This window comes from Perna viridis, chromosome 1 (genome assembly GCF_037379345.1).
Source record: "Perna viridis isolate PV_CMFRI_1.1 ecotype Kerala chromosome 1, ASM3737934v1, whole genome shotgun sequence".
Taxonomy (NCBI): Eukaryota; Metazoa; Mollusca; class Bivalvia; order Mytilida; family Mytilidae; genus Perna; species Perna viridis.
In genome coordinates, this window is record NC_142445.1 from 36973519 (window position 1) to 37000217 (window position 26699).

Below are 26699 nucleotides of genomic sequence, written 5' to 3' on the forward strand. Positions count from 1 at the left end.
GCTACTCGGAACTTAACCTTTCGGAAATACTTCAGAATTTTCGTCTATACACCACCTGGGTGTCAGCAAAATCTGTCACATCTAATACAGCTTTCTCTAGTAAGACACTGTGTACATTTGAGCATTGCTTTAATTTTACATAAGTTTATTCACTGCGTATTTCGTACCACCCAAAAATTTCAAGGAATCTTTCATATTTACAAGAGTATAAGTTTAGGGAATCACAGAAAAAAATAACCCCAGTACCTTTAATATCACAGGGACTTATAATAATCATACATATCTTAAATTTATCATGTTTCACTGTAATGTACATTTATTGTTGTAATGGGCCATAACCATGCACTGTAATTGAGTTTGTGCCAATAAAGTATTTGTATTGTGTATTGTACCAATGATATGCCCCTGCTTATATATCATAACTACAGACCTGTATTTAAAGAGATGCACAACTGTAGTATTATAAACAAATCAACTGATTTTTAACTCTCGCAATTGGAATTATAGAAATCATGGAGATACTTGCATTGCATGTCCTTTATCTTCTTGTAAAGTACAGTCTTGGAGGAAAGTCCTCTACAGGGTGAATCGTTGTACTTTTTAATACATGTGTATTAATTATTGGCAATTTGAGCTGCATATAAAAAGGAACAATATTCTTTGAAACTAGCTTTTTGTGTAATATGAGGAAGGCAATGGCCTGAAGTGCGAGTGAAGTCCAAAGCAAAAGTATAGGTTCCCTTTTCAACAAAGAGGACTTTATTCCATTTAGCATTTTGCTGAGTTATTTAGGAATTTTTCATCAGTAATAAGTGAGAGACGACAAAGGGCATTCCAAACATTCATAAAATTATCGGAAGAATTGTCCCAGGTTTTGCCTAAATTGCAGGGTTATAATAAGATCCTTCCAACCAGAAGCTACTTTTTTTTAAAAAATATAGATGTCTTGTAAATGTTTTGTCTAGCTATTTCTGAAGCTTCAGTGTATCATGATGTAGTGTTTTGCTTGGATGAAAGTTATTCAAGTGTTAGTTTGATGAATTTTTAGAAAAGCTTTCATATATTTGCTCATTTATAAGTTCTGGGACATACATGTATAAAATTGTAATACAAATTCGTATTGTATGTCCCTGATAAATTGTAAACAAATTTAAGTTTTAAAATATTAATAAATAATATTTTTTGTGAATATTCTTGTTTATTGCATTTTATTGAAAATTTAAAAAGATAAAACAGTTATTTCCAGGTACTGCAAACAGATATGATGTGTCAAATGTTCATATATCAACTTTTTTTCTATCCTAAATCTTTCAAGGAAGCATTCATATAAGTGTTTTAAAATGTTGCACACAGGCTTGAAATTAGGAAATCAAGGGGTTGAAGTCCACATTTAATCCACTGTTTGTCACAAGTGGTTGAAGAAATAGTGCTATTTTTATATTGGTAAAAATGAACTTTAATCTCCCTTTGTATAATCAGTTTATCATTTGTGGCAACTTCACACTGCCATGGCTTGAACTTCTCTACAATACAAATTTTTTCAACTATGAAAGAAACTTCATCATATACATGTATGTTTGAAATGGTAGGAATGAAGTTTGGAAATGGGAAATTAAGAGTTTTATATGAATGCCATCAGTGGTCCTTATATGCAGGGGGTGTATATTAAAGTCCCTATTAAAAGTAATTACTCTTTATTACAAATCTTGTTAGTAATTAAATCCTGTCTTGAGCCACATGATACAGTAGGATTTCTAACTGTTAGGTTTATGTCAAAACACAAGGTACTTATCTGACACTGCTGAAAAAATTGACTGGTACAAGATTAATCAGTACTTTCAATCGATAATGATTATAGGTATTAAAACTTTTTTTGAGCCAAGGGCATGTGATAGAAGTGTATATGTATAAGTCACAGAGTACATCTTTGGTTGGTTTAGAGACTAAATGAATAAAATTATTAATATTCTTTTATCACTTGGAATTCTCTTCTCGCCAGTTTGAATCTTCTGCATGCCTTTTTCCCAAAGACTTTACATTGTTCTTGTAGGCAGTGTAATAAAGAGTCCCTGGTTCAAGTGTGAGTGTGATGCTCCATACCACTGAGCCTGTACAGTCAGTGAAATAGCTTATCTACCATGTGCATGAGATGCTCTATAATTTCTAGGCAGCAAATTTCCTTAATGAACCACTTACTATACAAATGTAGAACTTCCTAAAAGTAGCATTTGCACAAAACTTAAATACATGGGTGTAACTTCTGTTCAGTGAAAAATTTCTACCGTAAGATAAAAAGGCAAGAGTAGTTGTTGCCAATGAGCTGATTTTGTATATTTGTTATTTTAGTTGTATATTTGATCATTTAAATGACAATGGTGAAGTGTCAGATTATAGTGGCAGGGGTCCCTATTCAATTTCAAGCTGCAACTATTGTGATCAAGTTTGTTGAGTGCTTCTACTATTACTTGAAATTCTTGTTATCATTTTTGAACAAAATGAGCAGTTTATACCCCTGAAGCACTGCTCTCCAAAATATTGTCTTTTATATTTGTAGATATATCTGGGATATATTCACTGAAGGAGGAATGCTATAATTGTAGTGGCTGCTGACCTGCCACTATGAGACAGGACTGGTCATCAGAAATTTTAGATAGAGAAAGCATTATCATACTATTTGTCAACTATACATTCTTTGCAATTGTGTTCCTGGTTTTGCTACTATTTATAGTTTGTTTATATCAGACAACATCAACACCATCTGATATAGTAACATCCCTCATGCTAATAGCATTCAGTTTTCTGTTTGCAAATGTTGTGATAGCAGACTACGTGGTTTTTGTTCTAAAATCAAATACAGAGTTGAAACCCATGTTGTAGGGACATTTTAAATGTAGGAAAAAGAAATACATAACAAATTTAGAAAAAAATCAATTACAATCATGTAATATGTGATGTAGCATTCCACATTTTGAGTACATTCCTTTTTGTGTTGTAACTTTTTTAAATGTTGAAGGATGACTAGTCAACCCGAAAAATCCAAGAGTTTAAAAATTGTCACTAGACCAAATGTAGATGCCGGTGTTATTAAAGTAGGTACTAAAGAAGTCAATATAGATAATGACTATGGTTTGACTGAGTGTTTATCTCCGACAACACCATCATCATCCTTTTCATCCTCACTTATCAAAATAGAACATGAGGGCATTATAAACTGTATACTGTTGTCACACTGGGACAATATTCTTGGACCAAGGATCGCTCACCTATGGACCATACCAGATAAACCACATTATTCTCAATTAGTTTTGAATAAAGTATGTAGTCAGGCACTTAGTGGAGAAATTTGTAGGGAATGTGACAACTGTTTTATAGACTATAAGTTCTACACCAATTCTGAGGAAAGTGTTTTGATACCCTCTTTTATTTTCACTGCCAATTCAATGACTGGGCCAGCAGTTCATTCCATTTCATTGCTCATAGATAAATCTCATATGTCTTTCTACCTCAACATACAACATCTTGTGATCCGGTGCCTCGAGAGACTTATCAGTAAGCTGAGAATATTGTTGCATAAGGTAATATTGTTACTTTACATGTCTTTTTGTACAATGATATTTTTGTGCTTTTAATGGCATTATGTGAATTTTTAAATTACAATTATTAGATTTACAATGTACATGTAGCTAACTTATTTTAGGTATATGTACATCCATATTTGAAAAAAAAATCGCTTTAAAATCCTTTTTTTATGATGAAATTAATATAAAAAATGAGTCTTACATTTTTCATTTGTAAAAATAATTTTTTTTTAGATGAAAGCAAAATATTCAATACCTGATATATTGTTTAGAAGAGTTATGCATGTTGGTATGTTGGTATGAAAAAAAACTAGAATAATATTGTTTTCCCTCTACTTAAAAAAGGGTAATTAATCTATTTTTTTAGGAATTGAAACCTTACATAAATAAATCATAAATACTTTGTATGCATGTAGTGTAAACAGGAATACCAAAATGTCCAATGCCAATATTTCTGAGATTTATTACTTGTATGTAATTAATAATTTAAAAGAAAATCGAATGGTTTGCCTGTTTTTCTTCCATTTTTTAGAATGTTAGGTCATCAGAGGAAATTTTGTCTACATTCTTTAGTCAGAATAGTGAATGTATGACCTGTATTTCTCTTCTTAAAACAGGATCTCTTCCTATGAACATCAAGGTATATAAAATATACTTACTGTAATTTGAAATATAGTTTAAAAGAAATTATTTTATACAAACTGTACATCATGGGAACAATTTGAAAAGTTACATGTATGAATATTTTTCAATTTAAAATGCTATGATAACTACACAAGTAAAACAGAGATTTGATGGAAGCTATAAATTTTGTGTTCTTCCACCACACTAAATAGGCTTTATCTTAGTTCCTGAAACATGGGTATATTTCACATGATAAAGTGAATTTCATTAAAATTTAATGGTTGGTTTAATATACATTTTTGTATGTAGCATTTTAAGTTGTATATGAACTTTAACCTCCTAGCTTACAGATACCTATTTCTGTCCATCTCATACTTTGGAAAGGGAATTCCTTCATCACTGTATTGTGTCACACCTGATGACATTTGGAAAGACATTAGTAATTGGAAACAAGGAAGATGATATTAATATGGTAAGTTAGACAAAATTTATTATTACATCCCCTCAGTGAAGAAGGGGATGGGGATATACTGGGTACTGTTTTACTTGTGTGTTCTTTTCCATCCATCTGTCCATCATGTTTTACATAATTAACAGTCACTGAATATTTTAATAAGCTCAAAATATGCTATGGTACACATGTACTTAAGTTGGGATACAGGGGTATCACTTGTGGGCATTGGCTGAGGTATTTCTGATACTTCTCAGTAATGAATTGTTACTGTTAAATTATTGTGTCCGGCTGTAATTTTTTGTCTTTCGATATAGGCTTTTTATATATTGCATGTTGGTAGATCACCTAAAGAGGGTGTGTCACGTACCATTGATATTGGTCTATGACCTTGAACTTTGACCTCAAAGTCAAATTCCTCTTTTTTACTGAGTAACTCGTGTCCAGGCTGTAAATTTTTCAATGTGAGCTTTTGATATTGGCATGTGGGTAGTTCACCTAAAGACAATGAGTTGCATACCATGGATATTGACATATGACCTTGAACTTAGACCTCAAGGTCAAATTCCTGTTTTTTTTTACAGTCCCAAACTTGTGTCCAGGCTGTAACTTATTTGTCTTTCGGTGTGGTCTTTTGATATCTGGCATGTGGGTAGATCACATAAGGATAATTTGTTGTGTACCATGGATATTGACCTTTTACATTGAACTTTGACCTCAAGGTCAAATTCCTGTTTTTCACTGACAAACTCCTGTCTGGGCTGTAACTTTTTTGTCTTTCAGTGTGGCCTTTTGATATTTGGCATGTGGATTGATTGCCTAAAGATGATGTGTCATGTTCCGTGGATAGTGGTTTATGGCCATGCAGTTTAATTTTTACTTTAAATATTAATGTATTTTTCTTCTAGTTTTGTGCATAGTTATTTGAATCACCTAAGAAGTAAAAAAGTACAGTAAATATTTATTATCAAGCAGGGAATTATTTTCAGAATATTAGTAAAAATAGCTAAAGCTTCAGTGAAATTTTTTATCTAATTTCAGATGATACATACACTTTGCTTTTTCAACATAGAGGAAGAGAGAAAATGTTCCTTGTTGTTTTGTGGGGGAAATATGAATACATATCATCATGATCTCTGGTTACAAGGGCTAATGAGGGCAAGTTTAAAAGTTATCACTACAATGTATATCTTTTATATCTTGTAAATAATCTTCATGAAATAAATTTTCGTTCCTGTTATTCAATTTTGATTGAGTTTTATTAGTACAATCTAAAAAATGAAATGGGTTATAAGAGCTTACTGTTTAATGTGAGTGCAAGTCTCTGTTGAAGGCTCTCTCTTGTTTGTTTATTTGTATTTAACTATCTCTGTTGTTTCCCTTGACATCTTTTCTTACCAAATTAGAGTTTTGTCTTTGCATTACAACTTAATAAAAGCAACTAAAATTTTGGATTTTTTCTACTCAATAAAATGACATTTTTTTCTAGGGAATTGAATCAAAATGTGTTCATTAATGTCTAGATTAATGTATATTACAGTTGATTGTCATGTATTTTTGTTTTTGTTTTTTTTGTTTTGTTTTTTAGAAACCACATCAGAGAATAGAATTACCAGTCCATGAATTGTTGTACAGCAAGTATCCTTCAACTGTGATTGACATAACAGCTGTGGATATTAAACAGACTCCACATTTCTCTGACCATATTGTACATAGCTATAATTCACAGAAAAATGAGTTGTTATCAATCATTGGAGGGGAGAATACAGTCATTCCACATCCTTCAGGGTTTGTTTACTAGAATGATAGGAGGGCCTAATCTAGAGGGAGAAATGAACAATAACTTCTCCTGATTTATGCTCACTTTTTCCATTTGGAAGATGGGACAGGGAGAAGTTTTACAGCAAGACTACATTAACAAAAAAAATCAATATTGATGTATTTCAAACAGAATTTACTTAAGCTTCTCCTTTTCATTGATGTCTATAGACTAGCCGTAGGTCCTAGATAAGTATCCTATTGGTGAAGCAAACAGTACTTTTAGGTTCAGTGTCTTTCTGTCTGTCCATCATTCTGTCTTTATTGCAAGTACTTGTTTTTTTTATGTTTATATAGATATTGGTTGAAAATTTACATGAAACTTACACCTGTTTCAACTTGTTCAAATATGGAAAGACTTTCTCAACTCAATAGTGAACAAATGGAAACAATTGTCAAGGAACAGAGATCAACTCTAGAAAACAAACAGATTCCACAAATAACATATTGCTACTGAAAGCAAACACAACAAAAAAAATAAAAATTAGATGAATGACCAAGCCTAAAGTATTACTGAGTAGTACTACAGAAATTTTAATTTCAGAAATTCATGAAATGTCTATTGTACTAACAGTTTAAATTTTAAAAAAAATTATAAGCAATCAGTTAATTTTTTTTTACACCACAAACAATTGTCATAAAAAGGAAAAGCATCCTTGAAATATCTGAATCCTTTTTTTAAAATACTTAAATTTGTGGTAAAAACAAATATGCCAATTAGTGCAACATCTAGAACTTATCATAACTTTATATTTTATAACTCAGAGAAATCCTGTTATCACAGTCCCATGCAGAAACCTTGGTGCACAGTCTACTTGAAGATGTAAGTTACACACATATTGGTTCATCTAAAAATCATGCATATTCAGAAAAAGATGATGATAAGTGGAAAATTATTGAAAACTTTCTGAAACTACCAAAATCTTTTTGAAAGATAAATTTATGATGAAGAACTGAGTTTCATATAAAGTTGGGAAAGAAAAGAAATTAGTCACAACAATTTGGATAAGTTTTATGGGAAATATTTCTTTTCATTTTTGTTCCCTGTAGTGTTTCTTCTTTCTATTACTTTCATTGATTGACAAATCATTACTGAGACTTATTAGGTGAATTTACATTATTAAGACAGTTAACTAAAATATTTATTTATCATCATTTGCATCATTTTTAAGTGGACCTGTACTTAAAAATACAGTTAGACAAAATTGTTGCAGTTGCTTACTCAGATCTGTTATCATACTCCATTTTGAGAGGGGACTACACTGCATCACTTAGTCCTTCCATTGTTCACCCCCAAAAATTGATTTTAATTTTCTCAGCTTCTACAATGCAGAATGACTTCATATTTTGTAAACAGCTTTATCATGACTTCTCTATTTGAAGTTTTACTTGACCATAACTTCCTGTTTGAAGGGACGAAGACACGCTAGACATTAAAAAATAAGGTCTACAGCTTTATGATGATTTAATGGAAGTAATCTGAATGGTCTTCTTCACCTTAACTGTTTAGTAAGTTTCCTATATAGAGTTACAAGTACTGTATCAATTTATCACTATATCATTTTTTTTATATAGCTTGACAAGCTGCCACCTACTTGTGGTGTCAGAGAAGCTTTCATTGCCCAGTTTATGAGAACAATCCAGATGAAAGCTCGTTGTCTTGTGAAATACCTTGAAGGGGAAACGTAAGTTTGTTAAATTAATCATGGCATCTAAAGTTGATTACTCATTTTAATGCAACATTCATTGTATTGAGTAATTTCATTGGATCACATCAAAGATTTTAATTCCATGATTGACCGTTGCAAATTTTTAAGGCATGCACAGATTTAATTTAAGAATTTTTAATAGTTATTTTCACAGATATATATTTGACAATTGTATTAGAATAGAGTTAACTCTTTTGTAATTAAAGATTTGGAGGCATCAATCTAGATTTGACAATGGCAAATATCCTGTCAATACTGGCTGTGATTATGCATTGCCAGTAAGCTCCATTTGCCACTGTCAAATCCACAATTGACCCCACCAAATCTTCTAATACATTACAGGTATCTCCAAATTGTACCTCAGTATGGTCATATATGTCAAAATTTGAACTCTGGGCCTACTATGGCACAACATGTGACTGACTATGCTGTTGAAATAATTAGGGCCTCGCCACAAAAGGTGGTCACCGTCCATCCATTACAAACTCGTGTCTGGGCTTTAACTTTTTGGGTTTTTGATTCATCTGGATAAAAATACCTTATGTCACCTGTCCATGCCTGGAATTTTCGTACTATTTCTGAACTCTACAAGAAAATATAGTCCAAATGTAAATCCATTTGACATTTTATAACCAGTAAATATGTATCTGACAATTATTCAACTTAATAATATTCTATTATTACTGCAAAATAAAGTTTAAGATCTAGTCTTCAAATCAATTGAGGATTTGAGGGACTCCTTTTGGCCTTGAAAGATATTTAGTAATAAAATTCATTTAGGGATCTAAGTTCTTGAAGTATTGTGTCAGGGAACATTAAATGTGTTAAGCATGTTCCATTTAACGTAATTTCAATCAAAATCTTCATCCTGTCATTTATATTTTATGATAAAAAAATGGGAGGTGAAAAGTAGTGATTGTAACCAAGTAAAATTGGCGAGAATATTCAAATTGATAAATAGTGTCTAGTGTTGGAAAATCTTGTGTTTATCAAGGAAAGTATTTCCTAAAGGTAAATTTGGTTTTATTTGGGTACAATTACAATGTAGGATAAATACTCAGTTAAAATAGTTTTCAAATGTAAATGCAAATTAAATTTTGGAAAGGTTAAAAAATTTGGGGAAAAAAGTTGAAAGGAACAAAATTTGTAAAGGTGTGTGAAGTCGGACACTGTTTAACTATTGATTACAGTTTACACTTCAGAAATCAGTAGTAATGATTGACATTCAGTTTTTACATATTAAGAAAAAAAAAACCGTTATAAATAATATTGGAAACACAGATGTATTATTACAGTTTTATTTTACATCATGTAATCTTTTAAAGTTTGTTCATGCTACAATTTTCACCAGAATCAAAAATCTCTAGTGCCAAGAACACTTTGATTTGTCTGATATTTTGCATATGGGTAGATCACGTAAATCTATACCATGGATAGTGGCCCATGACCTTGAACTTTGACCTCAAGGTCAATTTCCTGTTTTTTTCAGTGAAAACTGGCATCCGGGCTGCAACTTCTTTGTCTTTTGATATTTGGCATGTGGGTAGATTACATAAAGTCAATGTGCAGCATATCATGGATAGTGGCCCATGACTTTGAACTTTGACCTCAAGGTCAAATTCTTCAGTGACAGACTTGTGTTCAGAATATTCTTAACTAGTAAATGTTTCTATTGAGTATGAGTGCTGTATTAAAAACTGAGAATTTTGATTTGGTTAACTTTTCCCAAATTCATTTCCTGTATATGGCTTAATTGCCATGGCGGGGCCCACAAAGATTGATTCCATCTCAATTTCTAGTTGCAACTCGCACATTATACATTTTTAACTACTGCCAAAATTTTATGGTACATATATTAAAAAACAGTAATACATTAACAAAACATTTTCTTCATTTATAGTACAATTTTATATCTCCTCTTGTACATAAACAGGTATATATGAATTTCAATTGAAATTTCATGTTGAGATAAAGTTCATTTTTGAATATTTAACTATGTTTACTAGGATTCATTCTGATCTAAACTACTGTATTTTGAACAGGAACAGTGGTTCTCATCCATTTAAAGGAGGCCTAAAAAAGATACGCCATGATTTGTGCCTTCCAGCTGATGGTGATCTGATGATAGTACTTGCTGTCGCAGAAAAATTAAAACCAGGACTCTATTGGTTTCTGATGAAAGATTACATGAATAGTCAAAGTGCTGGTTTTTAATATAGATATCCTATGCATTTTTGTCTGTGATATGACAAGGATGATTTCTTGTCACTAAAAATAATATTTTCAATAAATTTATTAATGCTCAAAATGTTATTTTGATTATAGTGATACAATCTGTCTTTGTTCTTACAAAATATGTCCATAAATGTTATCTCTATCCTTCCATGCATTGGCTGCAGTAAATAATTATCATTTATTTGGTAATATAGGTTTTGATGGATTTTGAGGTTTCATTCACTGTAAGATGTGGTTGATTTCTTGTTAACATTTTGTAACTACAACAAAAATCTAATTCTAGGAAACTCAAACACAATGGACTGCACAAAAGATATTCCTGATATTTCATAATGAAAATGTTTGATCATTATGTCAAGTGAACCCTACCTTATACACATACTTGAGTGCCATTCTAGACCAATTTTTATACAGGGGCAAAAAAAATTGTAGTCATATGATATGGCACTGTCATCTTTGTCATCATAGGTGGTCTTGTTGTCCAGGGTCTCTAGACATTTGGATCCAGATATTAATTTGAGTGTAAGTATATTTTTTATATATATTTGTAAGAAATTGTACCATAAGGTGAAATATCACAGAAGGAAGGCAGGATTGGTTTTCAGAGTAAAGACTTGAACCATTTAGGATATTAGGGACCAAAAACAAGAATTTCCTGATGTCTTGACAATAAAATGAAACATGAATGGTGTATCACAAGGTGCTTTACAATTAGAAAAAGGTGTTGCATTGATTTTAAGGGTTGTGACTTGAACACTTAAGAAATTAGGGGGCAAATAAGGTGCCAGAATAAGGCTTTCCTGATGTCCAGACAATAACTTGAGTGAAAATACATTAACCTCACTAATTGTACCAATAATCACCATACCAACAATGGAAGGTTGGGAGCAATAATGTTGGTTGTTACTTGAATCATTTAGGAATTAGAGCAAAAAACAAATATTTTTTCTGATTTTGAAAAAATCTTTGATATTGACCATAAGGTGCCACCGCATCCTTAGGTTAGCATTATTCAATACTAGTTACAAATTCAAGAGCAGAGCCATAACCATAACCAACCATTAATTGTTCATTGAACACACCTATAGTAAAATAAAACTACTGTCTATTTTGAATGATTTTTACAATAGTCCATTTGAGGGGATAGAGATGGTCTTAAAGAGTTAAATCTTTATGCTCTCTTGGCAGGAGTGATCATATTTTTGTTATTCACAATAACCAATTGATTATCCTATTGAGTATATAGATTTCCTCCATTTTCGTTGCTGTTTTCAGCATAAATTAAAATTTTTGTGAAAGACGGATTGATATTCGTGTTGTGACGTTCTGGCGGGAGAAAGTGCGAGAATGAAATTACTGAATTTATTTCACAGTGTGAATTATCAATTTTTTTTTTACGCTGGGAACATTCAGTAAAACACTGCTATCTATATAACATGATTTTTCCATTGGTGTTAATTCTATGCTTTATAGTAAAGTCATAAAATATGCAGTAAAAATATCTAAGGCAGTCCTTTCAATCAAGGGAAGACCAACTTTGTTCTTTGTAGTCTATTATACTTGCTGTAAACAGTTTTTATTGTTTTTCTTTCATGTGATCCTAGATATGGTATGAGCAATTCAGCAGATGTTTGTCAAAAACCAAAGGATGTCTACCCTACATATGTTCACCTAGTACATACCCCAATCTAATTAAAATTAGACCTATCAACTGTTCCATTCAGCATGAATGTGCTGTGAATTAATGGAATATTTGATAGGTCTAATTATAATTAGATTGGTACATACCCTTGATGTTTTTAAGAGGTTGGAGTTCATACTTTTTTTTTTTGATTATTTCTGTGGGTTTCTGATCTGACCTTCAAATGTGGGTTGGTGCCTCTACTTCCTTTTTTCCGTTTCACAGAGGGGTACCATTTCATACCTGGTAATTGTTACTCCTCCTACACCACTGAATGGATCTGATGAAACTTTCACAGAATCTTTATTGCATATTCCCATTATACACCTATTTTTGATATTTATCCAAATCAATTTGAAGGTCAAATGGTGCATGTTATCAAATGGGGAGTGGGGGGGGGGGGGGGTATCAAGTTAGCTTTTCTAGTGTTTTGTTGTTTTTACTAAAGGTAAAGGAGTATTTCAGTGAGTTGGAAAAAAAGACTACCGGTATATACATGTGTAATATCATAACTCTCAGAATACATTCATCTTTAATAATTCAATCACACAGGCTTTTCAGTACAGATGCTTTATATTTTCCCTTTTAACCTAACCACCTGGTAATCAAAAGGCTATAGGCATGGTTGTAATCACATGAAATTAAGAACAAGAATAAAGTGCTTGATTTATTTAACAAAACTTTTCAAACTCAACATATAATTTAATAACAATCAGAATGAAATACTGTTGGAAGAACATCTTTTTCAAGATTTTTTTTCATTTTGCATGATTTAATTTCCTAGCAATTATTTTTAATCCTCTAAGAGGATTACATGAGATCGAACTAACTTTGTAATTTTGTTGAAACAAAGATTAATTTTTACCCAAATCACTAAGATGTACCGGTAATTGTTGTATTATTATACTTTACCTAGGATACAAGTACTCATTAATAATTAGTTTTTCTTTAATGAGCTTCAGGTAAATACATCTAATACTACAACAGATCACAGATAATTTTCTAGGGAGACAGTTTGAAATTAATGTTATTATTTAAAGGTAATATGGATAATATATTACAGTTTAGTAAGCAGATGCAAATCTGAAAGTTAAACATAAAAAACAGGTGTTAAAGTTGCCATCAAAACTTTACTTAAAATATATTAAAAAAAATGCGTATTAGAGGACTGATATTTGCAGAAGTAGTGCATCATGTAAATAACCAACAACTTTAAACTGGCATTATGATATTGTAAATAAGGATTCTAAATAATATGATACATTACAAAAAATGTGTTTAAGGAGGTAGACCTAGGGTAAGGGACACAACTCTTACAAACCATTGGAACGTTTGGATTCAGCATTTTACTTCGATCTCATGTAAGCATCAAAGTAACTTGGACTGATTTCATTCTGTTTCAAATGAAAGCTTAACAGACTTTGGTGAAATTGAATACGATACAAACATATCACTGATTTCAAGAGTACTGCAATGACAAATGACTATAAATACATTGTAAATGGAAATAGGAAGAAATAGAAAATTGAAACTCAGTAAAAAAGTGGATTGTATAATAGTAAATGTCAAAATAATCTTCATTATATAATAATTTTCCACTTTGGTTTAGTTTCTCTAGAAACATTTTGTATACTACAGTCTACCAACAGTATTTTAAACAATGGAGTACATCAATTGATCCGATGTTGAAATGGATAAGTAGGACTCAAAAAGTTTAAGAAAACCCCAAAGTAATAAATCAAGGGAAAAAACTTCTTTTGGTGTGACTTCTGTGTTACATTATTACATTGCATTCACAACTCCTTTTCAGTAAAAAGTTTAAAAAAGACAAACATTTCAAATATCTTAATAAGATTTAACTTCTTGTGTAAGTATACTGTGAATAATCTAACAAAAAGATTACCCATGCTTCAAGGGGGCTTTAATATCTGAATTGCACATCTACAAATAATGCTTAACTTAGCCAAAAAATTTCATCACAATATTGAGTTGGATTATCTCACTTTGCTGACATTATAAAATAATTACAAGTATCTTCTCTCATCATCATGCACATCTACATATGATGTCTAACCTTTCTGTAAAATTTCATCACATTTCATTGAGAGATTTATATGGAGTTGCACTTACAAAACATATGGACAAAAAAAACATGGAATCATGAGAGACACAGGGTGATTCCTATATACTTTGTTTGAATTAGGATTAGTCATCAATTCCACTGTATATATAAAACGATGGTTCAGATTGTTTAAATATTTCAGGATACTTGTAAAAACAATTAGATTTGACTACCAAAGAATACATTCCACACAAATGCATTGAAAGTTTCTATATTCATATTGGAATGAAATTAAGAAAGAATTTCAAACATTTTTTGGCAGTTCTTAAAAATGAAAAAAATGTCACAAATGTTATTATGCGAAAAAGTTTGATGAAAATGTGTATGACTCTACATCAGAATAGGTACCGTTACATTTTGCATACCTCATCCCAACATATAATTACTATAACTTGACAAATTCTATCTACAAATTGTAATCAAGTCTAACAACAAGTTTGTTTTATAAGTTCAACAGCAATGTAATATCAATAAGACAACCTGAAAAACAATGTCACAAAAGATGGATGTCCTGCAATAAAAACATCACTGAAATGTACATCAGCAAAAAATTACTTAAGTCTTTGAACAAGTTTTTACTTTTATAATTTAATATATCCGATGTGAGAGCACAACAAATACGGTGTAGGAAACAACATTTACCACTAGTTTCTACCAAAACATGTGACTGGACCGACCACATGGTATCCTTCCTCCTTGTGTAATCGCCCTGCCAAAAGTCATAGACATTTTCAGTTCCTGATTTGTTTGCATGGTGAAAAATTTTTGCCTTATGTAGTAAAATTATAAAATTAAATTGATAAAATCTTTTTTGATGCTTGCGCATATAAGTGTGCTCAGCTGGCTGCTTGGTTTCACCCAACTTAGATCTCAACCTGCTGTGTTGCGCTTCTTAAGGATATTTAGCAATCTATATATAAAGAACTTTTGTTCTTTGTTCAGAATCGCTGAAATTCTGAATAATTTGTCCCTGACTGTCACATTTTCAATTATGGTCCATTTTGGGTAGGTCCAAAAAGTTCACCTTTATCATAAGTGATATTAAAAATAAAGTGTATGATTGTGAAGTCTTTGGAAGTGATCTTTCAATTGTCAAATTGACAACAGTTGTCATTAGTGCACATGATTTTCTATGAACTGAATAATGAGACAATTCAAAGAAAAAAAATACAAAAATTCTTTAAACAAAAATTAATAAGCTGGAATATTCTGTACTTTCAAAATATATTAGAGGTATTTTTCAGGTTTTTTACCTTAAGCGAAGGAAGACTTGTTGCACCAGAGATGGGTCTATTTTCATGATCAGCTAGTAAATATGTTTTAAAATGGCCAAAATAATACATTATTATATTTGAATTTCAAAACATCCATCTTGTAAAACAAAGTTCCTTGTAAGCCATTTAGACATCAATATTAAGTATTTAAAAAATGTAGAATGGGGATATACTCAGTTTATATCAAATTTGACCCTTAAAATAAAGTTTTTTAAATTAATATGGATACTGCATAATATCAAGTAAAATGTATGCTTACTTCAATTACAAAACCTTTTTTACAGTCAATGCATGCCTAACACGGAAACAGATGTGAAAAATGCACATAAAATGTGCATATTTGATGAAATAAATAGACAACACTAAATTTTGTGACATTTTTTTATACAGGAAATATTGGTCACATGTGTTCACAATTTAAATATTTCAATCACGAATGTCTACTGTATCAAGGCATTTCTTGACAAAATATCTTACTTTGTTGAGGCATGTGGCCAATATTTCCTGATAAAAAATCTTTGGCAAACCTCCCAGTTTCTTAAGTAATCCATGAAAATTGCATAGTAACAGTAATTTGTGACATCATTTTGACATGTTATTGACCTAAAAGCTCATCAATATTTTTTGTATGGATTAAGTCATTTTTTTAAAAATAAGAATACGTCAAAAAGGCATTTTAGTTGATAAGCAAAAATTTTCACTGAACAACAGGGCTTAATATTGATCAAAGAAAATGCAACTCTTTTAATCTGGATAAAATTCAAACCTTTATATTTTGAATGAAAAATCTTTCTTACTTTGAAATATTAAACAAGATTTAATACTTCAAGAGCAAGACATCTTTTGTAGCAACCTTAAAGTAATATGATACAAGCTTTATTTATATAGCAGAAAATGTAATCCTAGGAACATAATATAACAATAGGATTATTCAGGTTATACTTTATCCAAGTACTGAAAAAAGTAAAATTTTAAACTGCAATGCCAAGCTGTATTATGACCATGTTTATGATTTACTTGTGGGTCAGTTAATCCAATGATAGTAGGTGGTTACCTGACAAATCATTGACGAAATGTATCTCAACTAAACAGACTCCATTGAAGATTACTGATTAACAAACTTTTAGTTAGAAATATTTAAAACGTCATTAACTATGATTTGCATTTATAGCAGGCGGCCTCTTATTCTGTTGGGAAATATGCATTGGATCACTGAAAAGTTTTGCACATACATTTTTTTTACAATACGATGTATAGAACAGCACAAAAATATTCCAGTTAACAGAAAATTTAATTTTGTTGTTTCATATTACTTTAACAATATTCTACAAAACTAAAACATAAACTAATGCTAGTTTCAAATACATAAAATACAGTTTTTCCCTTCAATGATAAGCAGAAAACCAAAAAAAAAGCAGGTGCAGATGAAAAGTGTCTAAAACTACTATCGTCCAAAAAATGAGGACCAGTCTACAGCAGGTGCATTTCCATAACATTTGACTCTCCCAACAGTAACTGCTCCTTCTTCAACTCCTTCATTGCCTAAAAATGCAGAAAAATAAATTAAGCAGTGCAGTGTATAGGAACGCAGTGAATAATCAACTTCATAGTAATACTACAAAAATTAAGTGGAGTATAGTAATTGTTTCCTGAAAAAAAAAAATTAAATTGTGCTATTTTGCACAAAACCATCTATTATTTTAACTTCTAAATGTTTTTACCATAGGAAAGTCAATTAATCTTTTTTTAAAATATCAAAGTATTGTTTTTAGATATTTTACTTGCATTGCCCAACATATAAGCTTAAATAAAACCATCTTTTTAAAAATATTAAAGTATTATTTCTGGATAGTTTACTTGTAAAGCCCAAAATACGAGCTTAAAATAAAATCATATTGAGATTTTCATTATTGGATATTTGTTTCTAATACAGTTACTAGTCTAAAAACAAAGAATCACAAACAAAAACAGGAAATCTAGCTATATGGTAGGAAATATGATAATGTAGCAAAAGGATGTGACTATAAGGAAATAAGTGCATCATAATAGTATGGGTACTAAAAACAAATAATTGGAAATGATGACTATAATAATAAGTTAACTACTGGATAACATGTTTTGAAGTAAGTGGTTTTGAATAAAAGCAAGAAAAAGAAATTGCTGTATGATGAAAGTACTAATCTGAAAGGATATGTTCAGAAAAAACTAGGCTAAAGTTGCAAAGCAAAAGCAATATGTAGTAGAAAAAGCAGAGAATGCTACGCATAGGGAGCAAGTTCTCAGAAAGTCAGTAAAGATGAGAATCCAGATGACGGCTTAGATGATTCCATAACATTCAAACGGTCCAATAACATGATATGCATCTTCGTCTGAACCACCTTAAAACAGGGATAAAATGATGTAAAATTTATCAGTCTATAATCCTTGGTAAAGATACTGTACAATTACTTTTTGTAACTACTATAATTCCCTCAAGTTGTATAAAATGATATATTCATAAGGTAAAATTTGTTCATTTATGTCTGTTCAGTTATTTTTGACTGGAGATCTACCAAATGCACTGATCAGTTATAGTCCATTAAATGAGACAAACATATAGGAAGGACATAAATGGCAGGAAACAATGTATATATTAAAAAAATAAAATTCTCCAGAGATTTTCATACATATACCATTCATATATTACTGTGTAGATACCTCTCCTGCTTAGGGCAACCATATCATAGTGCTCAGAATATAAGATGATGTCATCAGTATAAGTGATTAAAGATTGCTTTGTAATTATAATAACTCATGTAGAAATAACACTAGTTTAAACTGGTGACATTACAAATCTTATTCCTAAATAATTACTGCACTTTGAAAATTCTCTAAAATTAAAATTGCTTCAGCTTCCACTGTTACATGTAAATGAAAAGCATTTCATTGGATGTTTACTCGTAAAAACATTTTCAATTGTATATTGTATCCCCTAAAGATACCCCAACCACCCTCAATAATTACCTCCATTATAAAAGATGCACTCCCTAATGAAAAATTATTCAATAAAAGTAATTACCTGTATCCCCAGCATAAAAAGCCACAATGGGTAACTTAGTCTTTTCTGTAACATATCCTCCATCAGCTCTCCACTGAGCATCATTGATGTCACAGTTACATGTATATCCAGGCTCATCACATGTGTTAGTATTGTTGGCTGTTCTATTGGATCCACAAGCACACATACCACTACCTGGGACTGCTCCAGGGAAATAATCCTCTGGTGGTTTCTTCTGGCCAATTGGCAAATATGCTGAAGCACGACTTGACCAGTAGGTTGTCCAATGCCCATCTTGATTAGGATTGTGAATGACAGCTCCCTTACATTGCCATTCTAAGAACTGACTGCAGTTTTCTGATGCATCAATTATTGCAATAGCATGAGATACAGAAACATTGTAGTTCAAAATAAGGGCATAATCTCCTGAGCCTTCAAATCCTGATACTCGGGTTCTTTCCTCTTTGTCATGACCTGTACAAAATTGAAATGATGCCAAATGTACAGTGAAAAGTACATGTTAATAAAATAAGAATCAGGCAATGGGTGGCACATCATTTCCCCCAATTTAGTCATTTTTGCCTAAAATATATTTAGTACATCTAGAAAACAACTAAAAGGCTATTTGAGTTTATTCTGAAGCATCTGTGACATAGATATTTTTTGACTGCTTATATAGGGAAAGAGTGCGGGAAAATTTCCCCCATTTTCGCGTAGTGCATTTCCACTAAATTTGACATATCAATATCTTAAAAAGGCAAATTTTGCAAACACTTTGATGGTTATTTCTGGTGGTCATCAGGTATAATCAATTGGTTAATGCAATAAAATCTCTGCATTTTTTTCCCTTCATGTGCCACACCTTATAAACATTTTGCCTGATTCTTAAACGGAGAAGTACTTAATTATTTTAATATGGTTAGATAACAACCAAAATTGAATTATATATTGAAAAATTCATCCACTGAAAAAGTGAATTAAATAGTCAACAATATTGAAAGTTTTAACTGCTTTATAATATATTTGTAGTATCAATTTATCAGAGCTTTTTCTTTATCATACAGAGAAATTTCTTTATCCAGATAAGCTTCATTGAGCTTCAAAGATAAAAAAAAAAACTCATCATGATAAAGAAAATCTGAAAAGAGTAGATAAAATGATGTCGAACCAATAATGGTAGTTCCTTTTCCGCCATTGGCTTCCATATCACAGTATACCGTTACTTCATCTAACTGATACCCTACACTGGTTGTAGGAGCTACCTGAACATAACCACTGTCTACCAGTCCTTTATCCTTCCAGCCAGTGCAGTGTGACTCTGAAATACATATCACCTTCAAACGTCATCTTACAATTGGTGGTCATTTAATAAAGTTTCGAAGTTTTATCAATGTATATTGTGGTTACATTATGTTAAAGGTTATCAAGCTTAAATAATACATGGATAATTTGATGCCTTTCATATATTTTTATCATAAAGACTAGTAAATGAAATAAATGGACCAAAACACTGCACAAAGTGCCACATATGATAATCATATATGTTTCAACTCACATGATAAAAATGTGATATACATATCAAGAGTCCGGAAATTTTTACGACCCATACCGGACATTTCATCAAACTTCAGCAGACATTTGTGTCAGTCCAGCTCAGATCCAAAAACTTTTTAAGAAAAAAAAACTTGTTCATGTACATATAGTTATTTTAAGATAAATATTGGATTTTGTGTTATTTCATTTCATACTCTGTCTTCTATAAAATATCTGAACAAGTTCGGTTTCGACCACACGTGGACATTTCAACAAGTAAACAAAACGTCATATATCTCAGACTTTTTCATCACATTGGCAAACAGCTGAAAAGTTCCGAGTGATGAAAAAAAAGTTGATTATTTATAAAAGAAAATCTCAAATACATTCTGTATATTGATTTAAATAGGCAGTTGACTTCTGTGTTAAAAAGATTCAATCGGTAACTAATAATTACAAACTACGACTAATTCGTAGTTTCAGCACCATATGTGCTTTTGTTACCTCTGAACATGGACATCTCAATCTTTTTCGTTAATTCAATTATGCAATCAACTAATCAGTTACAAGAAAATCACAGTCGTAGGTGGTTGCACATCGGCTAAAATTGACACGCACCTGTCAATTAATTTCCAATAAACAATTAGGAGACAGGTAGACAGGATGTTTATACATTAATAAAACCACAGACTGAAATTTATATGGGTTGACAATTTTTTATGTCCGATATTGGAAAATGGTCGTCGGACATCTGTAAAATTTGTCGTCAATGACCGGCATTTTTGAATGTTTCCAGACATATGATACATATGTAAATTTTGGCATGCTAACATAATTATGATAATTATATCTTGTGAAAAAACATACAAATATCATGTAATAATCATTTGATAACCATATGTAAACTATAAAATATGTTAATCAAACCATGCTCAATTTATATGATAATCATATGTTGAAATTCATATGATTTTCATGTGTGGCACTTATGGCTTTGCAATTTGTCCTCATGTACCCAAATTTGGATTACCAGCAAAGGTCATATCACTACAATTGTTTAAAATATCCTACCATAAGGTTTGCAGGAGAAGGTATGACAAGCTTCAGTTGTGACAGAATCTCCAGCACATGGTGCAGTTAGGTTTCCATAGGAGTTCATGTCACATTCTCGTGACCTTGACCTCACTCCACCATTACATGAGACAGAACATCGACTCCATGCTCCCCAGTCAAACCAGTCTCCGTTTACTGAAGTTAAAATTCCGTCAATACAAAATTTAATAAAAGGGCAAATACCTTCAATATGACATTAAAACTGGGTACTTGTTTTGAGCTTATACAAGTAAATTCATTTTTTGAAATGAATAGTTTTAAAGAAGCATTAGAACAGTTAAGATTCTATATTTTAGCATTCTCAGTCATAAGCTCAAATGTAATTATTGAATCTGACATTCCCAAAGAGATATTATTCCTATAACATTACAATTTGAAAACAAGTTATAATATATACATAGATAAAAATAAGAATAAAACATACAGAATATAGTGAAGGTTTAAGCGAAAAGCTTGCTAAGGGTAGAATGTTACAAGTAGAGTGCAGTGTCAGTGAAAAAATAAAATGTTGGATTTGTAAAAAGCCAATTAGTTATGTAAATCAAACAATAGTTACTTCTATATTGCATTAATATGGATAAATCTTAGTAAAAATTGGTTTCAGATTAAAACCTGCCGTCAATTTCACAAAAACTTGTAAAAGCAAAATTGATCATCAGTCATGACATTACAATCTATTGTCTATCATAACTTATGAATTTTTGTGAAATCGACAAAAGGTAACTAAAAATTTTTATCACATCTAGTATAATTTTAGTCTTAGGAGAGTGAGACTGTCTAAAATCTAGAGATCGATTCTATTTAAAAGTAAGTGCCATCTGTTAACCTATATAACAACAGAATAACTTACTTGGACAAGGGTTGGTGTTACAAACTTTATCCTCATTTGGTTCACCAGTACACTCGCTCCCACCATAGTAAGGTCCATTACATGACCGATTTCTGTAACTCATGCCTCCACCACATGACACATCACAGTCTGACCAAGGGGACCATATCTTCCAAACTCCATCAACTGCAATTCAAAATATTGTATCATTATTAGTTCTTTTAATTTTTTTTCTTTCACAACTGTTGTTAAAAATGAAAGTTGTTACTATTTCAAATGATAAAATGAAAATGACTAATAAAAACATCAAAGAAAAACATTAAAGAAGAGTTGCTACCTTAAATGCCTGTGAAAGGTTTTTATAAGTCCTGATGAAGTTTGCATTGTGGATGTCCCGAGACTGAAATGTGTGTTGTCTTTTTTTTTGGTCATGTGACCAACAAGATTTCCTGAGAATTTTAGCAGTACTTTAGGTCACATTACAGGAATTTTTTACCAGGTTTACCAAATTTGACATGTCTACAATATCAACAAACTATACAGGCATATAAACAATAACTAACTTGGACAATTTTGGGTATTACAATCTGCATCTTCCATTGGGGGTCCTTGGCATTCTGCCCCACCATGCTCCGGCTCAATACAGATTCTGGTACGAATTTTCTTCCCTCCTCCACAAGAGACGTTACATTGTCCCCATGCTCCCCAAGGCTCATAATTCCCATCAACTATAATTGGTAAATCATAGTCAAGCACACATATTGACAAAAGCTTAATATAAACAATGTTGTAAAAAAATATATTTGGAAAATAAAACTAATATATTTAGAAATCATAGTTAGCCACATATATATATTGTTACTTCAATTGTCAAAAGCAAAAGTATCTTGCTTTTCAAGTATTATATGTTGAACTTTAAACTTTGTTAATGTGCAAATTGAAAAGACCAGGTTAAAACTTGAAAGGCTCTTAGAAGTGACCTAATCAAAAGTCAATCTACATGTAAGAGAAAAAAGTAACACATATGAAACTCTACAGATAGAATTTGGACAAGAACTTTATTCAAAACATTTTCATAAACTCCTTCTATTGCTAATTATTAATTAACCATAATCAAAAGCATCAAAATTACCAGCATTAAAAACCATTTTTTTTATATAATATAAAAGTATATAACAGCATAAATATTAAACAAATACAGAAAACAAAAAAGTTCTAAGATCATTTAATACCCTTAAATATTTATCTGTTAGTTATATATGTTTAGTTCAACAGACAATATACAGTAGTTTTTTTATGAATCATGTTAAACTGCAAATTTCTGGCTAATATCAGCACTCTTACATTCATGCTTTGATAAAATGCTTCACAGGAAGTAACTCTGAACAGTTGAGGCATAAGATTCAGGCTTGAAAAAGCTGTGAATTTGGACTATGATTAAATTTTTGGCACACCATAAGATTTTGACTGGAATGATTGTGGCTAAAGATTTCAAAATTTTCAAATTACACATAAGAATCAAATAATTTATAAAAAGTCTATGCAAATGCATAGTTTTGGCTTTATTTGGGTTCTGCTTCAGAAGCGGTTTGGCCAATATTAAATATTAACCCTTAAACTCATCCCAAACTTTCTGTTGTTGTATGGGACTAACACTTCAAGTGAGAGTCAAAGTTATTGACCAAAAAACACCAAAAAAAAAATGTTTATTTTTGCCTTTTTTGGACCCTTATTCTTATTGTGTTATTGTTCATAAACCCCAAAATCAAAAGCCTGAAGTACAATTCATAAAAATTCAAATACTTATAAGTCATACACTTGCATTTTGTGAAAGGTCCCTTATCAGAGTCAACCTTTCTTTTGTGGTTACATGTAACCTTGTAGTACAAATTCATACACTTTAACTTAGGAAATGCAATTTTTTGCCCTTTTTGGCCCCTACTTCTTACTTAAGTAATGACCATATTCCTTAAAATAAATCCTAACCTTCCTTTTGAAATATGAAACCTAGTGGTAAAAATTTCTCAAAATCCATCCACTAATACTCAAGTTATTTCAGAAAAACAAGATGTTTTATAAACTATAACAAAGACCATGCCATAAAATTAACGACAGCAAAATTTCTGACATCATATTTATATTCAAAGGGTCCTGAACTATAATGTAATACCTATTTCAATTTCATAGCTTCAAGGGAGTCAAGAGAAGATTCACCTTAGACCTGGTTCAGTCAAGTAACACCATTCAGTTTCTTAATAAAACAACCATACCATGACTAAGGAAGAACTTAGAAAATTACATTCATTTGGAGAGTTTACTAACTATCCTTCAATCTTAATTATGAATTAAGAGGTTGGCCATGCAAATATCAGGCAGATCATATGATATGAGTGGCACAGGGTAAATTTTATTCCACTGAAGTTTTTGTTCCAGTGTAATGTATATACCATATGTCTGTCAAAATGTACGAAGATTGTTTTGAAATGACAATGGATGGCTTAGAATATGATTTTTTAAAGTTCCCTAACAAAGCAACAAAATTTTGCTCAAATTCAAGAGTTATATCCCTTTTTTCAATGAATTTCAATGCTTTCTATGTTATTCATTTCTTTTTTTATCATTGCAGTTAATCCAAAACCAATATTCAACTTCTACAAGTACTATTTGAACTGATTGGGGAAAATTTGGTTAAGAATACTGCATACATTTCATATTGTAAAAAGATTGCTTTAAAATGCCTACACTAAAACAGCTGTGAAGAACTTACACTCCTACAAAGAAATAAGAATAAAATACCTAAAACCCAAAAAGCAACAACAATATATATTACAGCCTATTCTAAACATATAAATATTAAATATACTATGTCATGTGATGGTATATATATCTACTGCAGTGGATAAAGCAGATTATTGATAACATATGGCTGTAGAAAGCATAGACTTGGTTAGCTGTGAATATCATTGGTTGTGAGAAGTTAAAAATAATTATAAAAATAAATGAAAAATGTTGCTGATTTTTTTTTCATTCTTAAAACATTTGCATTTATTTGAAAAAAAAAACATTATCCCTATGTTAAATATTTTGAGATATAACATTTGAGGAAAATATCAATGCCTGAAATTAAATGTAATTGTTATTGCTGAAATAGAAAGAAAAATATGTTGGTCCTGACCAGGGCATTCAAGTGTGTTACACTCTTCATAGTCCATGTGGTCACCAGTGCAGTTTGCTCCACCGTACAGTGGCATCACACAAGTTCTGTTTCTCTGACGTATTCCTCCACCACAAGTGACATTACAATGCTCCCAACCACTCCAGTCTTCCCAGTAGCCATCAACTGAAGAAGAAAAAGACATTTCATTTGTTTAAAATGAGTCTAAGGTAATTTGAGTATAAAATTTATGGAAAGATCCTTGTTTAAAGTTTACAGTTGATGGTTATCAATCACATTATAAATGGAATGGCAAATAGAGAATATGTTAAAAATCTACTGATAATTGTAGATATTTGAGTGAATCTTTTTAATTAACCTCTTAAAATGATCTGGAAATGCACCCAAAAGAGATAAAAATAAGCAATAACTTACTTGGACAAGGATTATCATTACAGTTTCTGCTATAATCCTTGGAACCATAACAGTTACTGCCCCCATAGAATGGTCCTTCACATGTTCTGTTCCTCCACTGTATACCCCCACCACAGGTAACATTACATGGATCCCACTCACTCCAGTCTAACCATATACCATCAACTGAAATTTGAAAGGGGAGTGATGAAAGCCTGTTGATAGCTACCAATGGAAATAAATTAGATAAAACCATTAATAAAGATGTTCTGATAAAGAAATACTGTACCAGTATTTGCATGAAAGAATTATTACAACAATGATATGAGGTGTTCAGATGATTTTTTTTTATAAGTTTTACTGCTGTTACAGGCTCTCCAACATTGTCACTTATGAAAACAATCATTTTCACAATACTACACTAATTTTGGAGTTGAATAAGGAACTTTTGCTAACTGTGCAGAGTACATCAGCAAAAATGTCCTCTAATCATATTTTTCCTTGAATTGTATTCAAATGTACTAAGACTATGAAAATACAACACTGAGAGAAGAGAACATACTTGGACAGTTATGTTCATTGCAGGATCTTGATTCATCATATGGCCCACCACAGGGGGCACCACCATAGTAGGGACCATTACATGATCTATTTCTCCACTGTTCCCCTCCTCCACAGGTTACATTACAGTGGTACCAGTCACTCCATTCACTGAACACACCATCAACTACAAAAGAAAAGCATACTTTAAACAACTGATCAAAGTTGAAACACAAAACTGTTTCAACCTGAACTTAAGATATATGTATTAACCATCAATTAAGTGTTCACCAAGTTTTCATCAAGAAATACTTGTAGCACATATAAATTAACAGTGAAAGAATAATTTTTGATGGGGAATCAATCTGCACGGTTTGTTAGTTGAAAAAACGGCTACCAGTAGCTTTTAAATAAAATGTTTACCTAAAATTCACAAATTACAAAGTATATTAAAACAAAAAAATTCTGCTATTTTTTATGTTTATAAATATATGTCATAAAGACTTATTTTAGTAATTATGAAGAAATTTGAAAGTTTGAGATTTTCACATGATTTAAATCCATACAATAAGAATGACTCTTAAACA

At 31.2% G+C, this 26699-nt stretch overlaps 2 protein-coding genes across 5 annotated transcripts in view; one reads left to right on the top strand and one right to left on the bottom strand.

Annotated features, from left to right (window-relative positions):
* Positions 1-10: 10 nt before the first annotated feature.
* Positions 11-10488, top strand: LOC148628590 (guanine nucleotide exchange factor C9orf72-like). The gene is made up of 9 exons (XM_088590582.1): positions 11-99; positions 2555-3575; positions 4111-4218; positions 4546-4674; positions 5695-5811; positions 6242-6441; positions 7237-7294; positions 8047-8156; positions 10223-10488. The coding sequence occupies exons 2-9, from the start codon at positions 3015-3017 to the stop codon at positions 10392-10394; spliced, it is 1455 nt and encodes a 484-aa protein (XP_088446708.1). The 5' UTR covers positions 11-99; positions 2555-3014; the 3' UTR covers positions 10395-10488.
* Positions 10489-12609: 2121 nt separating this feature from the next.
* LOC148628591 (SCO-spondin-like) overlaps positions 12610-26699 on the bottom strand; it is a 40881-nt gene continuing 26791 nt past the window's right edge. For 3 of the 4 annotated variants that reach the window (XM_088590597.1, XM_088590616.1, XM_088590605.1), the window contains exons 25-33: positions 26135-26299; positions 25594-25758; positions 25180-25344; positions 22568-22732; positions 22026-22190; positions 21134-21310; positions 19698-19847; positions 18551-19003; positions 12610-17034 (exon numbers count right to left, since the gene is read on the bottom strand). In XM_088590597.1, coding sequence (XP_088446723.1) covers positions 16937-17034; positions 18551-19003; positions 19698-19847; positions 21134-21310; positions 22026-22190; positions 22568-22732; positions 25180-25344; positions 25594-25758; positions 26135-26299 — 1703 coding nt within the window. In that variant the 3' untranslated portion in view covers positions 12610-16936. Of the gene's footprint in view, positions 17871-18550; positions 19004-19697; positions 19848-21133; positions 21311-22025; positions 22191-22567; positions 22733-25179; positions 25345-25593; positions 25759-26134; positions 26300-26699 lie in introns of all 4 variants that reach the window. The other variant, XM_088590598.1, reaches the window with a different exon arrangement.

Coding starts and splice junctions, on each gene's coding strand:
- LOC148628590 (XM_088590582.1), top strand. CDS start 3,015: ATGACTAGTCAACCCGAAAAATCCAAGAGTTTAAAAATTGTCACTAGA. Junction 4,675..5,694: donor AGGAAGATGATATTAATATG/GTAAGTTAGACA, acceptor ATCTAATTTCAG/ATGATACATACACTTTGCTT. Junction 6,442..7,236: donor GTCATTCCACATCCTTCAGG/GTTTGTTTACTA, acceptor TTTATAACTCAG/AGAAATCCTGTTATCACAGT.